The sequence below is a fragment of the Ursus arctos genome, unplaced genomic scaffold, assembly GCF_023065955.2.
Source record: "Ursus arctos isolate Adak ecotype North America unplaced genomic scaffold, UrsArc2.0 scaffold_2, whole genome shotgun sequence".
NCBI classification, from domain to species: Eukaryota; Metazoa; Chordata; class Mammalia; order Carnivora; family Ursidae; genus Ursus; species Ursus arctos.
Window position 1 is genome coordinate 95,794,587 of NW_026622874.1, and position 16,243 is coordinate 95,810,829.

Here is a 16,243-nt window from a genome sequence, read left to right on the forward strand (position 1 = left end):
TCAGGCACGGATGTCTCTGTGAACTTCGAGGTGTAGGATACACCAGACTTCTTTGTTTTCTGAATCCTAGCAACTCTGGTTCCCGGTGTCCACTCTCTCGGGCTGTGGGTCCGATATTGGTCACTTTGTGTGTCCTCTGTCCCCTCCTGAGCTTGTGCCAAAGTCCCAGCATGGACCCAGGCTAGGAAAATGGCCATGGGCGGAGGTGGTGTCTCCGGCCTTGGGTCTACCCTGGTCCTTCTTGTCACTGTCATTATTGCTGTCACATCATGGCACGGCTGGGAGCTGCCGACTCTGGTGACATCCAGTTGGGCCTGAGGAGGGGCCGGCCCTCAGCTTGTGGACCAGGCTCCTGTCTGGGACGGTGGGTGACAGCATCCCCCAGCCTAGCTGACCCCGTGCTTCTCTGCTGCCTGGGTCCCCTGCTGTCACCCACAACAGCCCAAGGATGAATCTTGCAGGACTAGGGAGGACTCCTGGAGGCCTGGGAGTCTGGGAAGGAGCCCTCATACCTGTGCTTGGCAGGACCAACTGAGCCAGTGGTACCCCGAGTGGGCTGTGGAGACCCCGGTACATATGGGAGCTTGTCCCGGGTTAAGCTGAGAGGGGACCCTAAGAATTGCCTGTGTCTGTGGTATATGACAAAAATAGCATTTCTTTTTTTTTTTTATTTGTTTTTTTAAGATTTTATTTATTTGAGAGAGAGAGAGCGAGCACAAGGAGGGGAGGGTCAGAGGGAGAAGCAGACTCTCCACGGAGCAGGGAGCCCGACGCGGGGCTCCATCCTGGGATTCTAGGATCATAACCTGAGCCGAAGGTAGTTGCTCAACCGAGCCACCCAGGCGCCCCAAAAATGGCATTTCAAATCAATAGAGAATGCACTGATTTTTTGGTATTTTACTTTTCTAGTTTGGGTTTTTTTTGTTTTGTTTTTGTTTTTGCCTTTTTTTTTTAAAGGAAAGGATTACTTTTTTTTTTTAAGATTTATTTATTTATTTATTTGACAGAGAAAGAGACAGCCAGTGAGAGAGGGAACACAAGCAAGGGGAGTGGGAGAGGAAGAAGCAGGCCCCCAGTGGATGCGAGGCTTGATCCCAGAACGCCAGGATCACGCCCTGAGCAGAAGGCAGACACTTAATGACTGAGCCACCCAGGCACCCCGCCTTTTTTTTTAAGTAAGCTCTGTACCCAATGTGGGGCTTGAACTCACGACCCCAAGATCAAGAGCCACATGCTCTACCAACTGAGCCAGCCAGGCGCCCCAGTTTTGGGGGTTTTATGGAGGCTTCATTATGTAGGCATAATTGATTAAGCCATTGGCAACTGGGGAGTCATTCAACCACCAGCCCCAGTCCCCTTTCTGGAAGTAGGGGGGATGGGGCAGAAAGTTCCAGTCCTCTCCTCTGGCTGCTTCCCTGGAACACCAGCCCCCATCCTGGGGTTACCTAGAGCTTTCCAAATTTCCTCATTAACATAAACTCAGGTGTGGTTGAAAGGGGCTCATTATGAAAAACAAAGACATATTTCACCTTTACTACTGCGGGAGACCACAGACAAAGACCAGTGTATCTCACAGTAGCCACAGTTAAGTGATAGGGGGACACACACCAAACCAGGGACAGAGGGGGCCTAGGGGTGGGGGCAGGAGAGAGAGGGACACGGGCAGGAAGAGGGAAAATACAAAAGGAAGCTCAGGGGGAAGTGCAGGGCGCTAATTTAAGTGTAGGCCACAAACCGAGAAGGGAAAGTAGCCGCGGTCCCGCAATGCAACACGGATCTCAAAGGGACAGAGTCCTGCGTGAGCCCCACCTGGACCTGGGGCCAGTCTCCACCCGGGCGGCAGGGAGGTCCTCTCTCGGTTGGGCCCTGTTTTCTCATCTGTATGATGAGATTAGTCAAAATGCCTGCCCTGCCCGTTTCTGGGGAGCTGAGGAGATGAGTTTCCGAGCAAGAACTCGCCTTCAGGAAGATAAAGCAAGCTCTCCCCTGTTATGATGTCCGTCTCAACGCCTTTTAAAAAGGTAGAAAGAGGGCGCCTGGGTGGCTCAGTCATTAACCCTCTGACTGTGGCTCAGGCCTTGCTCAGTGGGGAGCATGCTTCTCCCTCTCCCTGCCGCCCCTTCCCCCCGCTTGTGCGCTCTCTCTCTCTCAAATAAATAAATAAAATCTTTAAAAAAAAAAAAAAAAAGCTTACAGGGCGCCTGGGTAGCTCAGTCGTTAAGCGTCTGCCTTCGGCTCAGGGCCTGATCCCGGCATTCCAGGATCGGGATCGAGCCCCACATCGGGCTCCTCCGCTGGGAGCCTGCCTCTTCCTCTCCCACTCCCCTGCTGTGTTCCCTCTCTCGCTGGCTGTCTCTCTGTCACATAAATAAATAAAATCTTAAAAAAAAAAAAAAAAGCTTAAAAAAATAAAAAGCTGGGGCGTTAAAGAAAGCCCTCCCAGGGCTGGGTCTGACCCAGACCCTCGGGTTGGCCCCCCACTCCTCTTCTCCCCTCTGTGCACCCCACGAGTACAGGAGGGCCAGTGCCCGCAGCTGGGGCAGGGCCCTCGGGGCAGAGACTGGCCGAAGCAAAGGCTCAGAGGTGCCAAGCAGCGGGAGCCTTAAAGAGGTGTCTCACCCTCTGGCAGAGCCTCCCCCCACGCACACCCAGGCTCAGCCTGCCCTCATCTGCCTTCCCTGAGCTTTTGCTCTGGTTTCGGTCCCCAGGTCCCTGGGGGTTGAGTCAATCACGGATGGAAGTACAGTGATTTCAAATCTTGAAAAATCTGAAACTCTGTGCTAGCCTGCCCAAGGAGAGTTGGCCGCAAAAAAATCTACGAGGCAATTACATAGTTGGTAGGAGTATTTACCCCTTTTGAAGTTCACTGTAATAGATAATTGGCACCATTTAAGTACTTTTGGGGGAAAAAATAGTGTATGTGGGCTGGCAATCAAATAGCATGTAAATGCATTATAATCACTAAGAGGATTTATAATTGTTTTAAAAATGTGTTTTAGGGGCACCTGGGTGCCATAATCGGTCAGGTGTCTGACTCTTGGTTTCGGCTTGGGTCATGATCTTGGGGTCGTGAGATCCAGCCCCGCGTTAGGCTCTGTGCTCAGCTTGGAGTCGGCTTGGGATTCTCCCTCTCCCTCTGCCCCTCCCACTCATGCTCTTTCTCTCTGTCTCAAGTAAATAAATAAATCTTCTGGAAAATAGAGAGGGGGGGGGGGAAGATAAATGTTTTTTAAAGTAACTCCCCAAAGGAGTTTGGGTTTCAGGAGGGTGGCTCTGGCCAGGGGCAGAGGTTGGGCTGAGGGAGGCTGCTGCTTGGGGCAGGGGGTGCCCCATGAGGGGCTTCTGCTCCAATCCAGGTGAGAGGTGGTCAGTACATGCTCAGCACCACCCCCACCCCCACTCCTGGCCCCCGACCCCATCTGGGACCCTCCTGTCTGGGGAAGAATTGCCCTGTCCTGGCAGCAGCCAGGCTAGAGGAAGAAGAGAGGACGGGTCCCCTGGATAAGGAGAGGAGGAAGGGCAATGTTGGGGAGTTCCCCCCCCAGGGCCCAGGCTGAAGGGAGTGCCCCCAAGCTTGCCTTTGGGCGTGACTGTCTCATCAGGCTCTGCCCTGGCTGGCTGGGTGACCTCGGACAAGCCCCTTGAGGGTAACTGCCTTCAGCACGGCTTGGGACCGTTGGCCGGACTGTCACGGGGGCTACCTGGACCTGGAGCTGCCGCCTCCCTCCCGGGGCCCTCCCTGGCCAGGCCCACCCCGCAGTCAGGGGTGGGAGGGTCCGGGCTTGTCCTGGCGGCAGCTATGGGATTGTTCTCTTCAGACCCCTCCCTGGGATGCCAAATCCATAGGGCCAGCGCATTCTGCCCCCAAACCTGTCCAACCAGTCGTTTGGGAAGAGGGGGCACCTGGGAGGAGCTGCGGGAGGTGCCAGAAGCAGCCTCCCTAATCCCCCGGCAGACAGCGGAGGCTCTGGGACAGACCCTGGGACAGACGGAGGGTCAGACGCTCGCTTGGCCTGGCCATGGGGCTCAGTGGCGGTCGGTATCGGCTGCTGATGCCACTGTTGCTGCTGCTGGCCTGCCTCCAGCGGGGGACAGGCCTGGGTGAGTGAGGGGGGCTGGGCATGGTGCTTCCGGCTTCAGAGGGACAGACCCACCTCCCCCAGCTGCCTCCCAAGCCCAAGTCTGGGGACTGGGTCCTGTGTGGGTCAGGGGAGATGGCCCACCAAAGAGGTCACAAGATAGACACCTGTCCCCACACCCCAAGATGGGAGAGCGAGCAACGAGCAACGCTGCCTCCCTCTCTTTAGGGTTCTCATCCCCATGCGTCCTGAGCCCCCATCCCATTCCCGCCAGCGCCTCCCCTCCTTCCCCTCCTTCCCGTCCCTGAGGGGAGGCTTAAAGACGTTTACAAGGACAGCCCCAGAGGAAGCTCTCCAGGTGGCTGCAGGCACTGGTCACTGTGGGCTCCTAAACTAGAGGCGCTTAGAGGTGCAGCCCCCCATCTGGGCTGCTCCCCTCCTTCTCCCTCATTAAACAGACATTAAGTACCTGCTGTATGCAGGGTGCACTGGGCCTCAGAGACCAAAGTGGGGGCTCTGAGGAAGGAGAGGCCTACCCCTGAACCTTCGGAGCTGAATGAAATGGAAATGAATCATACTGAACAGAACCGAGGCGGAGGGGGCTCTGGAGACTGGCTGCCCTCCAGTACTGGGGGCCAGAGAGAGGACAGGCACTGCCCTCAGGGGAGCCTTCTGGGCAGTGAGGCTGGTCCTGAGTCTGTGCCGCCCCCACCCCCATCTCTGGCATGGGGGCCCAGGCTTCCCTGCCCTTCCCCCAAGTGAAGCTGTGAGGGGCTGAGGGGGGGACGAGGTCCAGAAGGGGAAGGTGCCAGGGGCGGGGTGGGAGGTGCCACAGCACTGGGCCGGGAAGAGAGGATATCCGGTGCTCTCAGCCAGAACACCTCCCAGAGGTGCACCTCTGGGCCTGGGATCTTGTTGGGGACCTCTCTGTGTCACCCCCCTAGCCCTCCAAGCCCCTCATTCCCCTCCCCAGACAAACCAACCTGGACCATATGGGTGGAGCTGGAGGGACGTGAGAGGTGGGTAAACTGAGGCCCAGAGAGTGCCAGAGCTCAAGGTCACTGGCTCTGTCAAGTCAGTCTAGGGTTTAGGCTCAGGCTCCCCTAAATCTGAGTCTCACCCCAACAAGGCTTAAGACCCCTTCCCCAGAACTGTGCGTGCTGCTGGGGGAGGGGCCTCTTGTGCCTCCTTGCCTTCCCCAGGCCCTGCCCCTGGCAGAGACCCCAGTGACAGGTGGGGCAGGACCTCCCTCCCAACCTCCCACAGTGCTACCCCTAGTAGGCTAGCAAGGCAGGGGACACCCCCACTCTGTCCCATGGGCACAGAGTTGCTGGGGAGCCCTCCCGATTAGTGTCTGACTGCAGCTTCCAGGTAAAGCCTCCACTCCTCCCTCAGATCGGGGCTCCCAAATCAAGTCTGTGCCTCCCCCCTCAGACTGGGGCTTCCAGAACCATGACTCCCCCCTCAGACTGGGGCTTCCAGGACCATGACTCTTCCCTTAGACTGGGCTCTGGGGGCTTGGCTGTCCTGCTGAGCGCCTTCTGTCTGCCCCCCTGCCCCAGAGCGCATCCGCTATATGCCCCAGCTCGCAAGCCCCACCCTGGCAGGGACGCTCACCCAGACTACCTTCACTCTGGAGCAGCCAAGGGGCCAGTTCAGTCACTTCAACATCTCTGACTTGGACGCCATCTGGCTGGTGGTGGCCCGCAGCAACGGTGGGTGCTGCGGGGCTCAGGCCTTGGTTTTCCCTCTGTGGAATGGGCGGGAGGCCCGTGAGGAGCCGCAGGTGTGGGGGGAGGGGAGGCAGGTGTGCAGGGGGTGTGGCAGGAGGGCTGTGGGGCCTGGCGGGAGGGGCGGAGCCCTGCCCCCACCGCCCCCGCCGTCTGACTTGCGGCTCCCCTCAGCCACCCAGAGCTTCACAGCCCCACAGAGGGCGGAGGACATCCCCGCCCCCGCCGACTTCACCCGGAGGGGCTACTACCTCACGCTGATGGCCCGCCGGTCGCTCTACCCGGGCAACCAGCCCGGGAACCAGCTCCGGGTCCTCCGCGTCGGCAATGATACCGGCTGCCTCCCTGCCAGACGGGGCTGCAACGCCCCGCTGCCGGGCCCGGGCCCCTACCGGTGAGCTCCCTCCCGGGCCCTAACCTGAGCCTGGGGCCGCTCCCCTCTGAGTGCGGGGCTTCCCCCCACCCCCCAGCCGCGGGGGAGCGGAGGGCAGGAGCCAGGGAGGACTTGGGGAACTCTCCCTCCTTTCTCCAGCAGAGGGCCCCCCACTTGAGCCTCTGCCCCCGTGGGCCCTGTGCGCTGGGAGTTTCCCCATCCAGGCAGAGTGTGCCCCCGCCCCATTTCCCCTCACTCAGGGCTTGAGTCACTGATGCGGGGCACTAGGGATCTAGACCATTCCACACACGTTTCCTAAATGAGGACATTAAGGCCCAGAGAGGGTAAGGGACGCACCCAAGGCCACAGAGCTGGGAAATGTCACAGCTGGAATTGGAGCCCCTTCTGGTGGGTTCTAAGGCTGGCTTTTCGGCCCAGTCCCCACTCGTCCCCCCCATCCCCCCCCCTCTGCCCAGGCCCTAGGAGTCAAGGGGTCAGACTGACAGGCGCCAGGGCCAGAGGCTCACCCCGAATCCTGTGTCTCCTCAGAGTGAAGTTCCTGGTGATGAGTGACAGGGGGCCTGTGGCTGAGACAGAGTGGTCCAGCGAGACCCGCCTGCAGCAAGGTATGGGGCCAAATGAGCAGGTCAAACACTGGGGCTAGGGGCCCCTGGGGCCTGGGGGACTCCCGAGGATGGGCTGGGCTGGGGAGGATGGGCCAGCCCCTCATCAGAGCCACCATTACCACCCTGCTGTCTGCAGGCGCCCCTCCCCCAGTGTGGGCGCCCCCAGCTAGGGCAAGGGATGGTTGGTGTGGAGGCTGTTCCAGGGCCTCCTGCTCAGGTCGGGTCTCTCCTCCCTGCTCTTCTCTGCCTGTCTGGGCGACCCCCCCTTCACACCCCTCAGCTGTGGCACTGCAGGCTGCCCCAGGGCCGCAAAGTGCGGGCACCGTGGTCATCATTGCCATTTTGTCGGTCCTGGTGGCTGTCCTCCTCACTGCCCTCCTTGCTCTGCTTATCTACACCTGGTAAGTGGACAGGGTCTGGGCACCCTGGGAGGGGTGAGGTCTCTGACCGGGACCATCTCCTTTGCCCTTCTCCCTCCCTGCCCAGAAGACAGCAGGTCATGGGGGTGTGTGTGCATGCATGAACCCCTCCTTTGTCCCTCTCTGCCTGCCTGTTGCCCCGGTGGGGGACAGCGGTGGCAAGGGCAGGTTCACGCTCGCGGAGCTCGCACCACTCGCCCCCTGGCGGCAACAGCCGGAATTGCGAGTGGGGGGCTCACAGCAGAGAGTGGGATACACCGAAGTACAGAATTGCTTTTAGTCCGAGCGCTGAGTTTTACCTCAAAACTTCATCCAGAGCTCGGATGCTGGGGCCTGGTGAACCAGAGGTGCCCACAAGGCTCCCTAGAGGAAACGGGAAGCCAGGTGCTGGGTGGATTTGGTGTGGAGGGGAGGAGAGCAGCTCTGGGAGGGAGAGGGTGTGTCTGGGGAGGGGAAGGTTTCTGGCAGCCAGGCAAGCTGGGGTCTTGATTCCCAGCTGAGGCAAAGGGCTGTGTCCTGAGGGCCAGAGGGAGCCAGTGGCGGGCTTTGATCAGGGGAGACAGACAGATCCTGGGGTGCAGGGAGTAGAAGAGAGTGGGAGTGCCGGGAGGGCACAGCGGGATTTGTGAAGTTTAGAGGAATAGCCTGATTCCCTTTGGTTCATCCAGCCTGGCCAGTGAAGCCTCAGTTTCCCCAATGCTCCTATGGCTAGAACTCCTAGACTAGCTCCTAAGTTCACCTTCTCTCCCCTCCTTGAAGCTATGACACCTGCGGGAGCACTCCCATTTCGGGCCCAGAGCAGCCGGTGTGCGTGAGAAGATATGACACCCACCACGTGATCAGCCCTCCAGCTGTGGGGGGCTCCTGAGGGGTCCTCCTGTGCCCCTCGGCCTCCTCCCTGGTCCAGGCTGCAGATCCTGGGCTGGGGGCCTGCCCTGCCGCTTCTGGAGCCCCGGGAAGAGAGGGTTTCCAAGTGAGGGTGTCCTTAGCCCGAAATTGGGCCTGTCCTTGTCAGAAATAAATGTCCCCAGCAGCCCCCTGCATGCCTGTGTTGTACACCTGAGCAGTCTCCCTGAACCCCAGCTTCCCGGGGGCGGGGGCAGGCACTCAGGAGGGTATAGCACCAGGGGTGAGGCTCCGGGGTCCGAGGCCAGCTGAGCCATCTGGGTCCAGGTGAGCCTCTCTTCTGGCCTCAGTCTCCCTCTCTGGAACTGGCCTCACTGGGCTGAGGTTACACTAGACCAGTGAGGTCAATGCGTTCGTCCCATCCTGCGTGTCTGGCAGTAGCTGCCCCATGCCCCAGCATCCTCCCTGTGGTCCTCTCTCCAGCTGGCCCTCCCTGTGGCCCCCCTCTGGCTGGAGGGCTCAGAGCCTCTAAGCTTCACACCCAGCCCGAGGCTCACGCTGGGCGTGAGGTCGTGACTCCTAGAGAAGACTGCGCTTAGCCTAGAGCTGACTCTGACTCCAAACTTGATTCTGGGCCGTCCAGCATTTGTGACCATCAGCCCCACTGTGGGCCAGGCTCCGCAGGGCGGGTGATGCCCCATGCAGGGTCCTGCCCCAAGCTGCCCTGTGCTGTTGGGGGAGGAGAGGGACACCAGTGCCAGAGATCCAGATGAGGCTTCAGAAGTGGCTTTCTGGGCAGGTGTAGCCTTGGAGAAGGAGCAGCCCTGTGCCAGGTGGGGGGGAACAGCATATGCAAAGGCCAGGAAGCCACCAGGGGCTGGTGGGTGGGCAGGTTTGGGGTGGCCTGAGGATAGGGTAAAGGATGTCAGGGAAGCTGGGGTAGCCTGTGCCACGTGCCCCTGGGGCAGGGGTCAGGGAAGGAAGGCGCTGGCTGGGCTCCCAGGTGCCTCTCTTGGGGAGGTGCAAATGGCCCTAATTGGTTTACTAGCCAGTGCAGACACATCCGCTCCTGCTCTGGAGGAAATGCTCACATGACGGTGGGGGAGCCCAGCTGGGAGGGGCAGGGAGGGGAGGGGGACAAACAGGCTTCCACCCTCTGCCTAGGTCAGCCTTGGCCTCTCCAGAGCCTTTTTGGAGCAGCCACGAGCCCCAGCCCCGGGGGCTTCGTGACTCCGGACACATCGTTTACCCTCTCTGGTCCTCAGTTTCCCTTTATGTAAAAAGCGGGGGTTGAGCTGGGTGACTCAGGTCCTCGCTGCACAAACCAACGCCCCGTAGGGTCAGGCCCGGCAGGAAACAGATGGCATGCTGTCTGGCAGGGCAATTGAGAACGTTTACAAAGGTGTGGTCAGCGTGCTAAGGGAGCCAGGCCACTGATGGGGCCAGAAGCTCTCTCCTGTACCTGAGGGGCCCACAGGAGGGAGTGGTGTTTCCAGAGCCAGTGAGCAGGAGTCCTGGGGGAGGGTCTGCCCAGCGGGAGCATGGGCTGTGGATAGAAGGACGCAACCACCAGAAGGAGTTGGGGCGGGGGAGAAATACCCCTGCCTTTCTCCTCCGGCCTTCTGCTCTCATGCTGGCGGCTCCAACGGACCTCACCGAACCACAAGCCAGAGGGCAGGGGCTCTGGGGGGTGTGGTCCGTGAGCCAGCCTCCTGGGACCGGAGCAGCACGGAGAAGGGCCAAGAAGGGACTCAGAGGATTATTATGATCTGTTTTATTCACAGCACCCCTGACCCCACCCAATTCTCCAAGTGTCCGGACACCAACTGGGCGTATTAGGATTTAATTCAACTCTGACACTATCTGAAGTATGTGCAGACCCCACAGGTAAAGGGCTCGGCCCCCAAGACCGCCCCCCGCTTCAGATCCCGGTAACAAGCACTGGGGGCCCAGGATACCCACACTTCTGTCCGACTGGGTTACAGTGCAGGGATTCCCGGGACCCCATCCTCAGACTGGATGATTTGCTAGAACGGCTCACAGACCGCAGGAAAGCAGTTTACTTACTATCACCGGGTTATCATAAAGGCTACAAGTCAGAAGCCGCAGACTGGAAGAGGTGCATAGGGAGAGGCAGGGGGGAAGTCGTGTGGAGCTTGCATGCCCTCTCTGGGTGCATCACCCTCCCAGCATGTTCACCAACCCAGGAGCTCTCTGAACCCCATCGTCTAGGGTCCCTGGGAGGGGGTTCTCCCTCACGTAGGCACGATTGATGAAATCATTGGCCATTGGTGATGGAACGCAACTTTCAGCCCCTTGTTATGAGGGTCACCTCCTTAGCGTGGACTCAGGTGTGGTGGAAAGGAGCGCGTTACAAAACAAAAGGTGTTTGGGGTACCCGGGTGGCTCAGTCGGTTGCACGTCTGACTCTTGATTTCCACTCAGGCCATGATCTGAGGGTTGTGAGATCGAGCCCCGTGTCAGGCTCCACGCCCAGCCTGCTTAAGATTCTCTCTCTCCCCCGCTGCCCCTACCCTCATCCCCATACTCTCTCCCTCTCTCAAAAAAAAAAAAAAAAAAAAGATGTTCTTGTCACCCCCTAACATTCAAAAAATTCTAAGCATTTTGGGAGCTTTGTGCCAGGAATCAGAAACAGAGATCAAATATAGATTTCTTATTGTATCATGATATCACAGAGGGGCACAGGCCACCTTTGTGCCAATCCTGTGGAATCAGTCCCTTCCCCATCTTTGTGGTCTCCAGACCAGACGGAAGGGCGGACAGATGATCTTAAAGTCCTGTCCCATACTGAGGGCTGCCTGAGGCCAGAGTGGGGGTGTGCAGTGGAGACTCTGCCGGAGACCATCCCTGAGGCCTGGAGGACAGGGACCCTGGGGACCTCTGAATGGATATTCCAAAGCCTCCAGGCCACCATACGACCCCCATAGCCAAACCTAGAGCTGCCCCCTGCCCCCTTACCTCCTCCTGGTTCCCTGGTCCTCCAGCCCCCAGGCCAAATGCTAGAGAGGACCCTGATTAACCTCTGTCCTTAACTGCAGGCCCCCACTGAGGACATGCACCATTTCCTGTGACCGACACAGCCTGGCCACAAAGCCCAAGCCACCCTCCTTGGGATCTGCCTGGTGCCGAGCTCAGAGCCCAAGTTCGAGGGTGTGTGGGATTTTTTCCCCCTCCTGAGCTCCCATGGAGCCTCAGCCTGGGAGCCCAGGACAGGCTGGAGGGGAAGGCCTGAGCCAGGTGGCCCCATAAAGCCACTGACCACGATCCCCAGGAAGCAGAGAAGGAGCCATAGCTCCTGTCGTTCCCTAGCCTGTTCGCTCACTCACTCACCCCCACACCCAGCAGTCACTGACTCCAGCCTTGTTGGGCCATGTCTCAGGCCCAACCTGGTGGGGGCTAGACGATGGCAAGGGGGCCCTCGTGGGACGGAGGGGTGTGCACTGCTGCCTGGAGCAGGGGCTGCCGGGTGACACTGACCGCTGGCCCACCCAGCATGCCAGCTCTCAGGGGCACAAGCCTGGGGTAGACAGACTTGGGGACATCATCACGGAATGACGTCCAGTGGGTCCCCTGCCACCTGCCATCAGCCTGATAAATGGACCGATGGATTCAAGCAGGGGCCTTTTTCTACCCCTGTCTTTCTGACCACCTGTCTGTGTCCCCCTCTTGCTTCTCTGCCCATTTCTTGCCCCGTCTCTCAGCTCTATTTCTAACTCTGACAAGCCATGGGAGCTCGTCTCACTTTCTGGGGGAAGCCGTCTGAGCCGGCCCAGAGATGGGCAGGACTGTCTCCCAGCAAACGGCAGGAGGAAACCAGAAAACCGGCTTCTGTTCTGGGTTTGGGCTCAGTACAGGAAAAGGACAAAAATGGAACAGAAAGGAGAAGGGAGGGAGAGAGTGTGTGTCAGGGATGGGGACTGTTCCTGGCCTGTTGCCTCAGCCCAGCCAGTCCAGAGAGCCTCCCCACCGAGCCCCCTCACCCACGGGCCCGCTCCCAATGCCCTTCGCAGACTCCAGCCTCCTCATTTCCATGTCCTGGCCCCTAGCCAGACCCCAGTTGTCCCCAGCAGCAGGAACCCACGTGGCCCAAGTGGACAGTCATGGGAAATCAGGCTGCTCCCCCCTACCCCTCAAGTGCATTTATACCCCGTCTCTGGGGTGGGACCTAGGGCTCTGCTGGGAACGCTGGCTCACACAGAAGGGTCTGAAGGCTTGGAGGTGCCAGAAGCCAGGCAGGCAAGAAGGATGATGAGGCCTGGGAGAAGAAGGGATCAGCTAGTCCTGGAGTCCAGGGGTGGGCTGCTTCTGCTTATGACCTGACCAACTTAAGCTTCCTGGGGGGTATTTCCACCCTGGGGCACAAAAGTGCAGCCCCACTTGAGAGATGGCACTCTCCGGGGTCCCAGCCACCCAACTGGGAGGCCTCTCCCCTGGAGGACATTCCAGCCAAGGGGGTGGCTCCTCCACTCTCTCAGGACCCATTGGTGAGCCCCAGGCCAAGAAGCAGGTGCTCCTGGGGTCCCCCTGGGGACGTGCTGTCTCAGGGACCAGATCTCTGCTTGCCGGGTGGGTTTGAGCTGCCCAGAGTCAGGTCCAAGGTCCCTGTGCCATCTTGACAGCCTGAGGGCTCATGCAGGATCATCCCCTTGCCCTCCTGCTGCAGCTCCCGCCTCCTGCCTCCTTCACCGGGAGTCCAGACCCCCCCCTGGTCACTCTAGCCCAGCCCATCGAATGCCACACACAGAGGATGCGTGAGTCAGGGGAGGGGCTGACTCTTGCACAGCACCTCCTGGGTACCAGGCACTGGTCCGAGCAATTCAGATGTGAACCCCCAAATCCTCGGGCAAGCCCGTGATAGCCTCATTTTACAGATGAAGAAATGGACGCGTGGTGAGGGCCATCAGAGGAGGAAACACAGGGGAAGGGAACCCAGCTAGGGGAGTGGGGGTGAGTAGGGAGGGTCTCAGAGCTCGGCTGTGGCGGGGGTGAGGGGAGTACAGGGCTCTTGGAGGGGAGGCAGGGGTGCCCAACTCTCCCACCCCTGCCTCTGATCTGGACAGCAGCCTGGATGGTCCCCTTACCTTCCCCAGCTCCCACCCCCAGCTTCCTCAGCAGGAGGAAGAGGCAGGGCGTTTCCACCCCTTTCTGAAAGGTTCAGGAGGTTAATGAGAGCAAAGCACGGAACTCCACTCAGGAGATGAACTTCTGGGAAGTCAGGAACCCGGGTCTGGGCTGAAGGCCAAGGGTGGGGTGGGCAACAGCACGTCTGGTCACAGAGCCTAACTACCCTCGGCCCCTGTGACCAGCCACGGGGCCCCCCGGGGAATCTTCAAGAATGTCAGAGACCTCTTCTCTCCCCACGGCTCCCCTGCTCCTACCAGGGTTGTTTGGGAGGTGGGCCCTCAGGGCTGACACGACTTTGGTTGTCCCTAACTCGCCTGCCTTGATCCTGAGGCTCAGTTGGCAGGGGTGAAGGGAAGAACAGGTTCGGGGACCCAAGCAGCAGACAGACTGGACCTTGAGTCTACATTTTCAGGCTTTTAATCCCTAAGGTGGGGACGTTCATCTCTATGTGTCCCCAGCTGTCTGATGTGCTCCCCAGACTGCATGCTGGGCACTGGGGGCAGGAACAGCTTACCCACAGTCCCTGTCCTGGCAAGGGGGAGGGTGGCCAGGACAGAAGGACAGATCCCAAGTAGACAGTTCTGAAGTGCCATGAGAGGGGCTCATGGAACAGTTTTGTGTCCTCTTGGGGGTACGGAAGGGCTCAATGTTTGCTGAACAATCCAGTGGACCCTTCAGCTGTGATAGGGGGCCCTGGGCCCATGGGGGCGGTGGGAGCCAGATCAGAGCTGCCCTGCTCTGCCCAACAAGGCTGAAGTATCTGGGGTTTCCACTATTGGGCTGCTGGAGGGAGGTGAGGGGCCATCTGGTGGGTCCACTGGGGAGAGGTGGGGACGGGTGTGAAATGCCCAGGGAGGGGCCTCAAGAGTTGACCTGTTCAGGATTCTACCCTAGGACTCTGAGATTCTGCTCAAAGGTGTTTCCCCGCGAGAAGGGAGTGCTCGTGTCCCACAGAAGACACACGAAGAACTTATGTTCACAGCAGTCTCATCCATGACGGCCCCAGACTGAACACAGCACAGGGGTCCCTCCACAGGCGAAGGGAGAAGGCTATCGTGGGAGGCCGGGAACAGAGGAGTACGTTCTGTAGGGTTCCACCCAGATGAAGGTGAGAAAGCAGGCAAGACCGACAGGCGGGACAGAGGTTGTCCCTAGGGGTGGCAGTGACGACTGGGGCACGAGGAAGCCAGCTCGGGGCTGGGAATATTCTAGAACGTGGTCTGGGTGAGGGTTACCCAGGTGCATGCATGTGTAAAAATCCTTCCAGCTGTTCACTTGAGATGTGTGTGTTTCACTGTATGAGGAAGGACCCGTGTTTATTCGTGAGCGTCTAAGGGGCATCCACCGAATAGCCCCACGGCCACGGCCACGAGCAGACGGAGGCCCTGCCCTGAGAGGAGCTGCCTCCCCCCGCCCCGTTTGCCTGGCCGCCCCTCCCCTAGGCACAGGCCAGAGAGAGGGGGGTCAGTCACACAGAAGGTGTAGGAGGACGGCGGGGGACCCCAGTGAGCCAAGGCCGGGGCAGGATGGAGGAGGGGGTGATGGGGAGCACTGCCCAGAGGGGTGTTGGCACGTGAAGGGTGTGCAGGAGCTCTCTGGGCAGGAGTCAGGCTGAGACCCAGGAGCCTCCTTCACCTTCAGCCCCCGCTGCCCCCACCCCGTAGCTCTATGCTTCACCCCAAGGCTCCTGGTTCCTGTCAGCCCAGCCCGGCGCCAGAAGCCCCAGCGGGTTTATGTTCCGGCTGCAGCTGCACTCCTCTCAAGCCAAGTCCCTGTCTCGCATGTACATCCTTCTCCCTTTGGAGCCCCGAGAGGCCTAGTTGGGGCCCTTTGAGCCAGGGTCTCCTTGCAAGCATGCTGTCCCCACAACCTTGGGCCGTCTCTGCTCAGGGGGCACCCTGAGACCTGGGCCTGGCCCCTTCACCCCCACTTCCTGGCCCCAGCCTTACTCCTTCAAGGCCAGCCTGGGGCCCCTTTCTCCAGGAAGCCCACTGGGAACACCTCTACCCTCCATAAGAAGGGTGTGCTTTTGGCTCCTCCTGGACCCAAGACTGTAGACTCCCGGCCTTCAGCTTTCAGCACCCAGGACTCTGGTTTCTCACTTGTCTTGCCATGCCTCAGTTTCCCACTTTGGGAGGTGGGAAAGGAGTTTGCACCCACAGGGGTGGAGACTGAGGGGGTTAACAGAAAGGGGCCTCTGAGCTCCCTGCTGTCAGCCACCCTCTGCCGCCATTGGGATCCCCGTGCCCACAGGGCACCTGAGGGACACCTGTCACCAGCCCTGTGCCTGCCTCTGCCCACCTTGGCTTCTGCCCGAGACCACTCTCAGACACCTTGGGATGCCCAGAGGGGCCTACAACCTGTTGCCTCCTCACCTCCCAACAAGGGGTCCCTGGGGAGAACTGAGGGGCAACATTCTCCTTCCTTCTGCCCCCACCTCAGTCTGGGGGCTAGGACGGTCCCCTCCGTTTCTGTCTTTTCTTTCTTTTTTTAAAGATTTTATTTATTTATTAGAGAGAGAGACAGCCAGCGAGAGAGGGAACACAAGCAGGGGGAGTGGGAGAGGAAGAAGCAGGCTCCCAGCGGAGGAGCTTGATGTGGGGCTCGATCCCAGATCGCCGGGATCACGCCCTGAGTTGAAGGCAGACGCTTAACCGCTGTGCCACCCAGGCGCCCCATGTCTTTTTTCTTTCTGACTTCCTGTTTCTCTCTCTCTCTACTTCTGTTTCTCTCCACCTAGTCTTTCTCTCCGAGCGGGGTCTCTTCTCTGTCCCCTCAGGGAGGTGGGGCCGTGCGAGGAGGGGGCAGCTCTGTCGAAGCGACCCTGTGGCTCCTTGTGTGGACAGCAGACCTAACGCCAGCGCTCGGGCCTGGCCTTGCGCTGCGGATCCGGGGTGATGGGCCGGCCCGGTCTGTGCCTTCTTCAGCCATAAGAGGGGGATGACACAAACAGCCCCTGGCACTGAAGAGAGAATGCCCCTCAAGTGCTCAGCATTGGAAGGTGCCTCCCTAGGTCTGGTGACAT

General features: G+C 59.6%; 1 protein-coding gene across 1 annotated transcript; it reads left to right on the top strand.

The window, feature by feature from the left end:
* The first annotated feature begins 3,692 nt into the window (after window positions 1–3,692).
* Window positions 3,693–8,321, top strand: LOC113267818 (uroplakin-3b-like protein 1). The gene is made up of 6 exons (XM_057315137.1): window positions 3,693–4,101; window positions 5,642–5,794; window positions 5,984–6,203; window positions 6,732–6,808; window positions 7,089–7,209; window positions 7,987–8,321. Exons 1-6 carry the CDS (start codon window positions 4,020–4,022, stop codon window positions 8,093–8,095), a joined length of 762 nt encoding a protein of 253 aa, XP_057171120.1. The 5' UTR covers window positions 3,693–4,019; the 3' UTR covers window positions 8,096–8,321.
* Window positions 8,322–16,243: the final 7,922 nt, after the last annotated feature.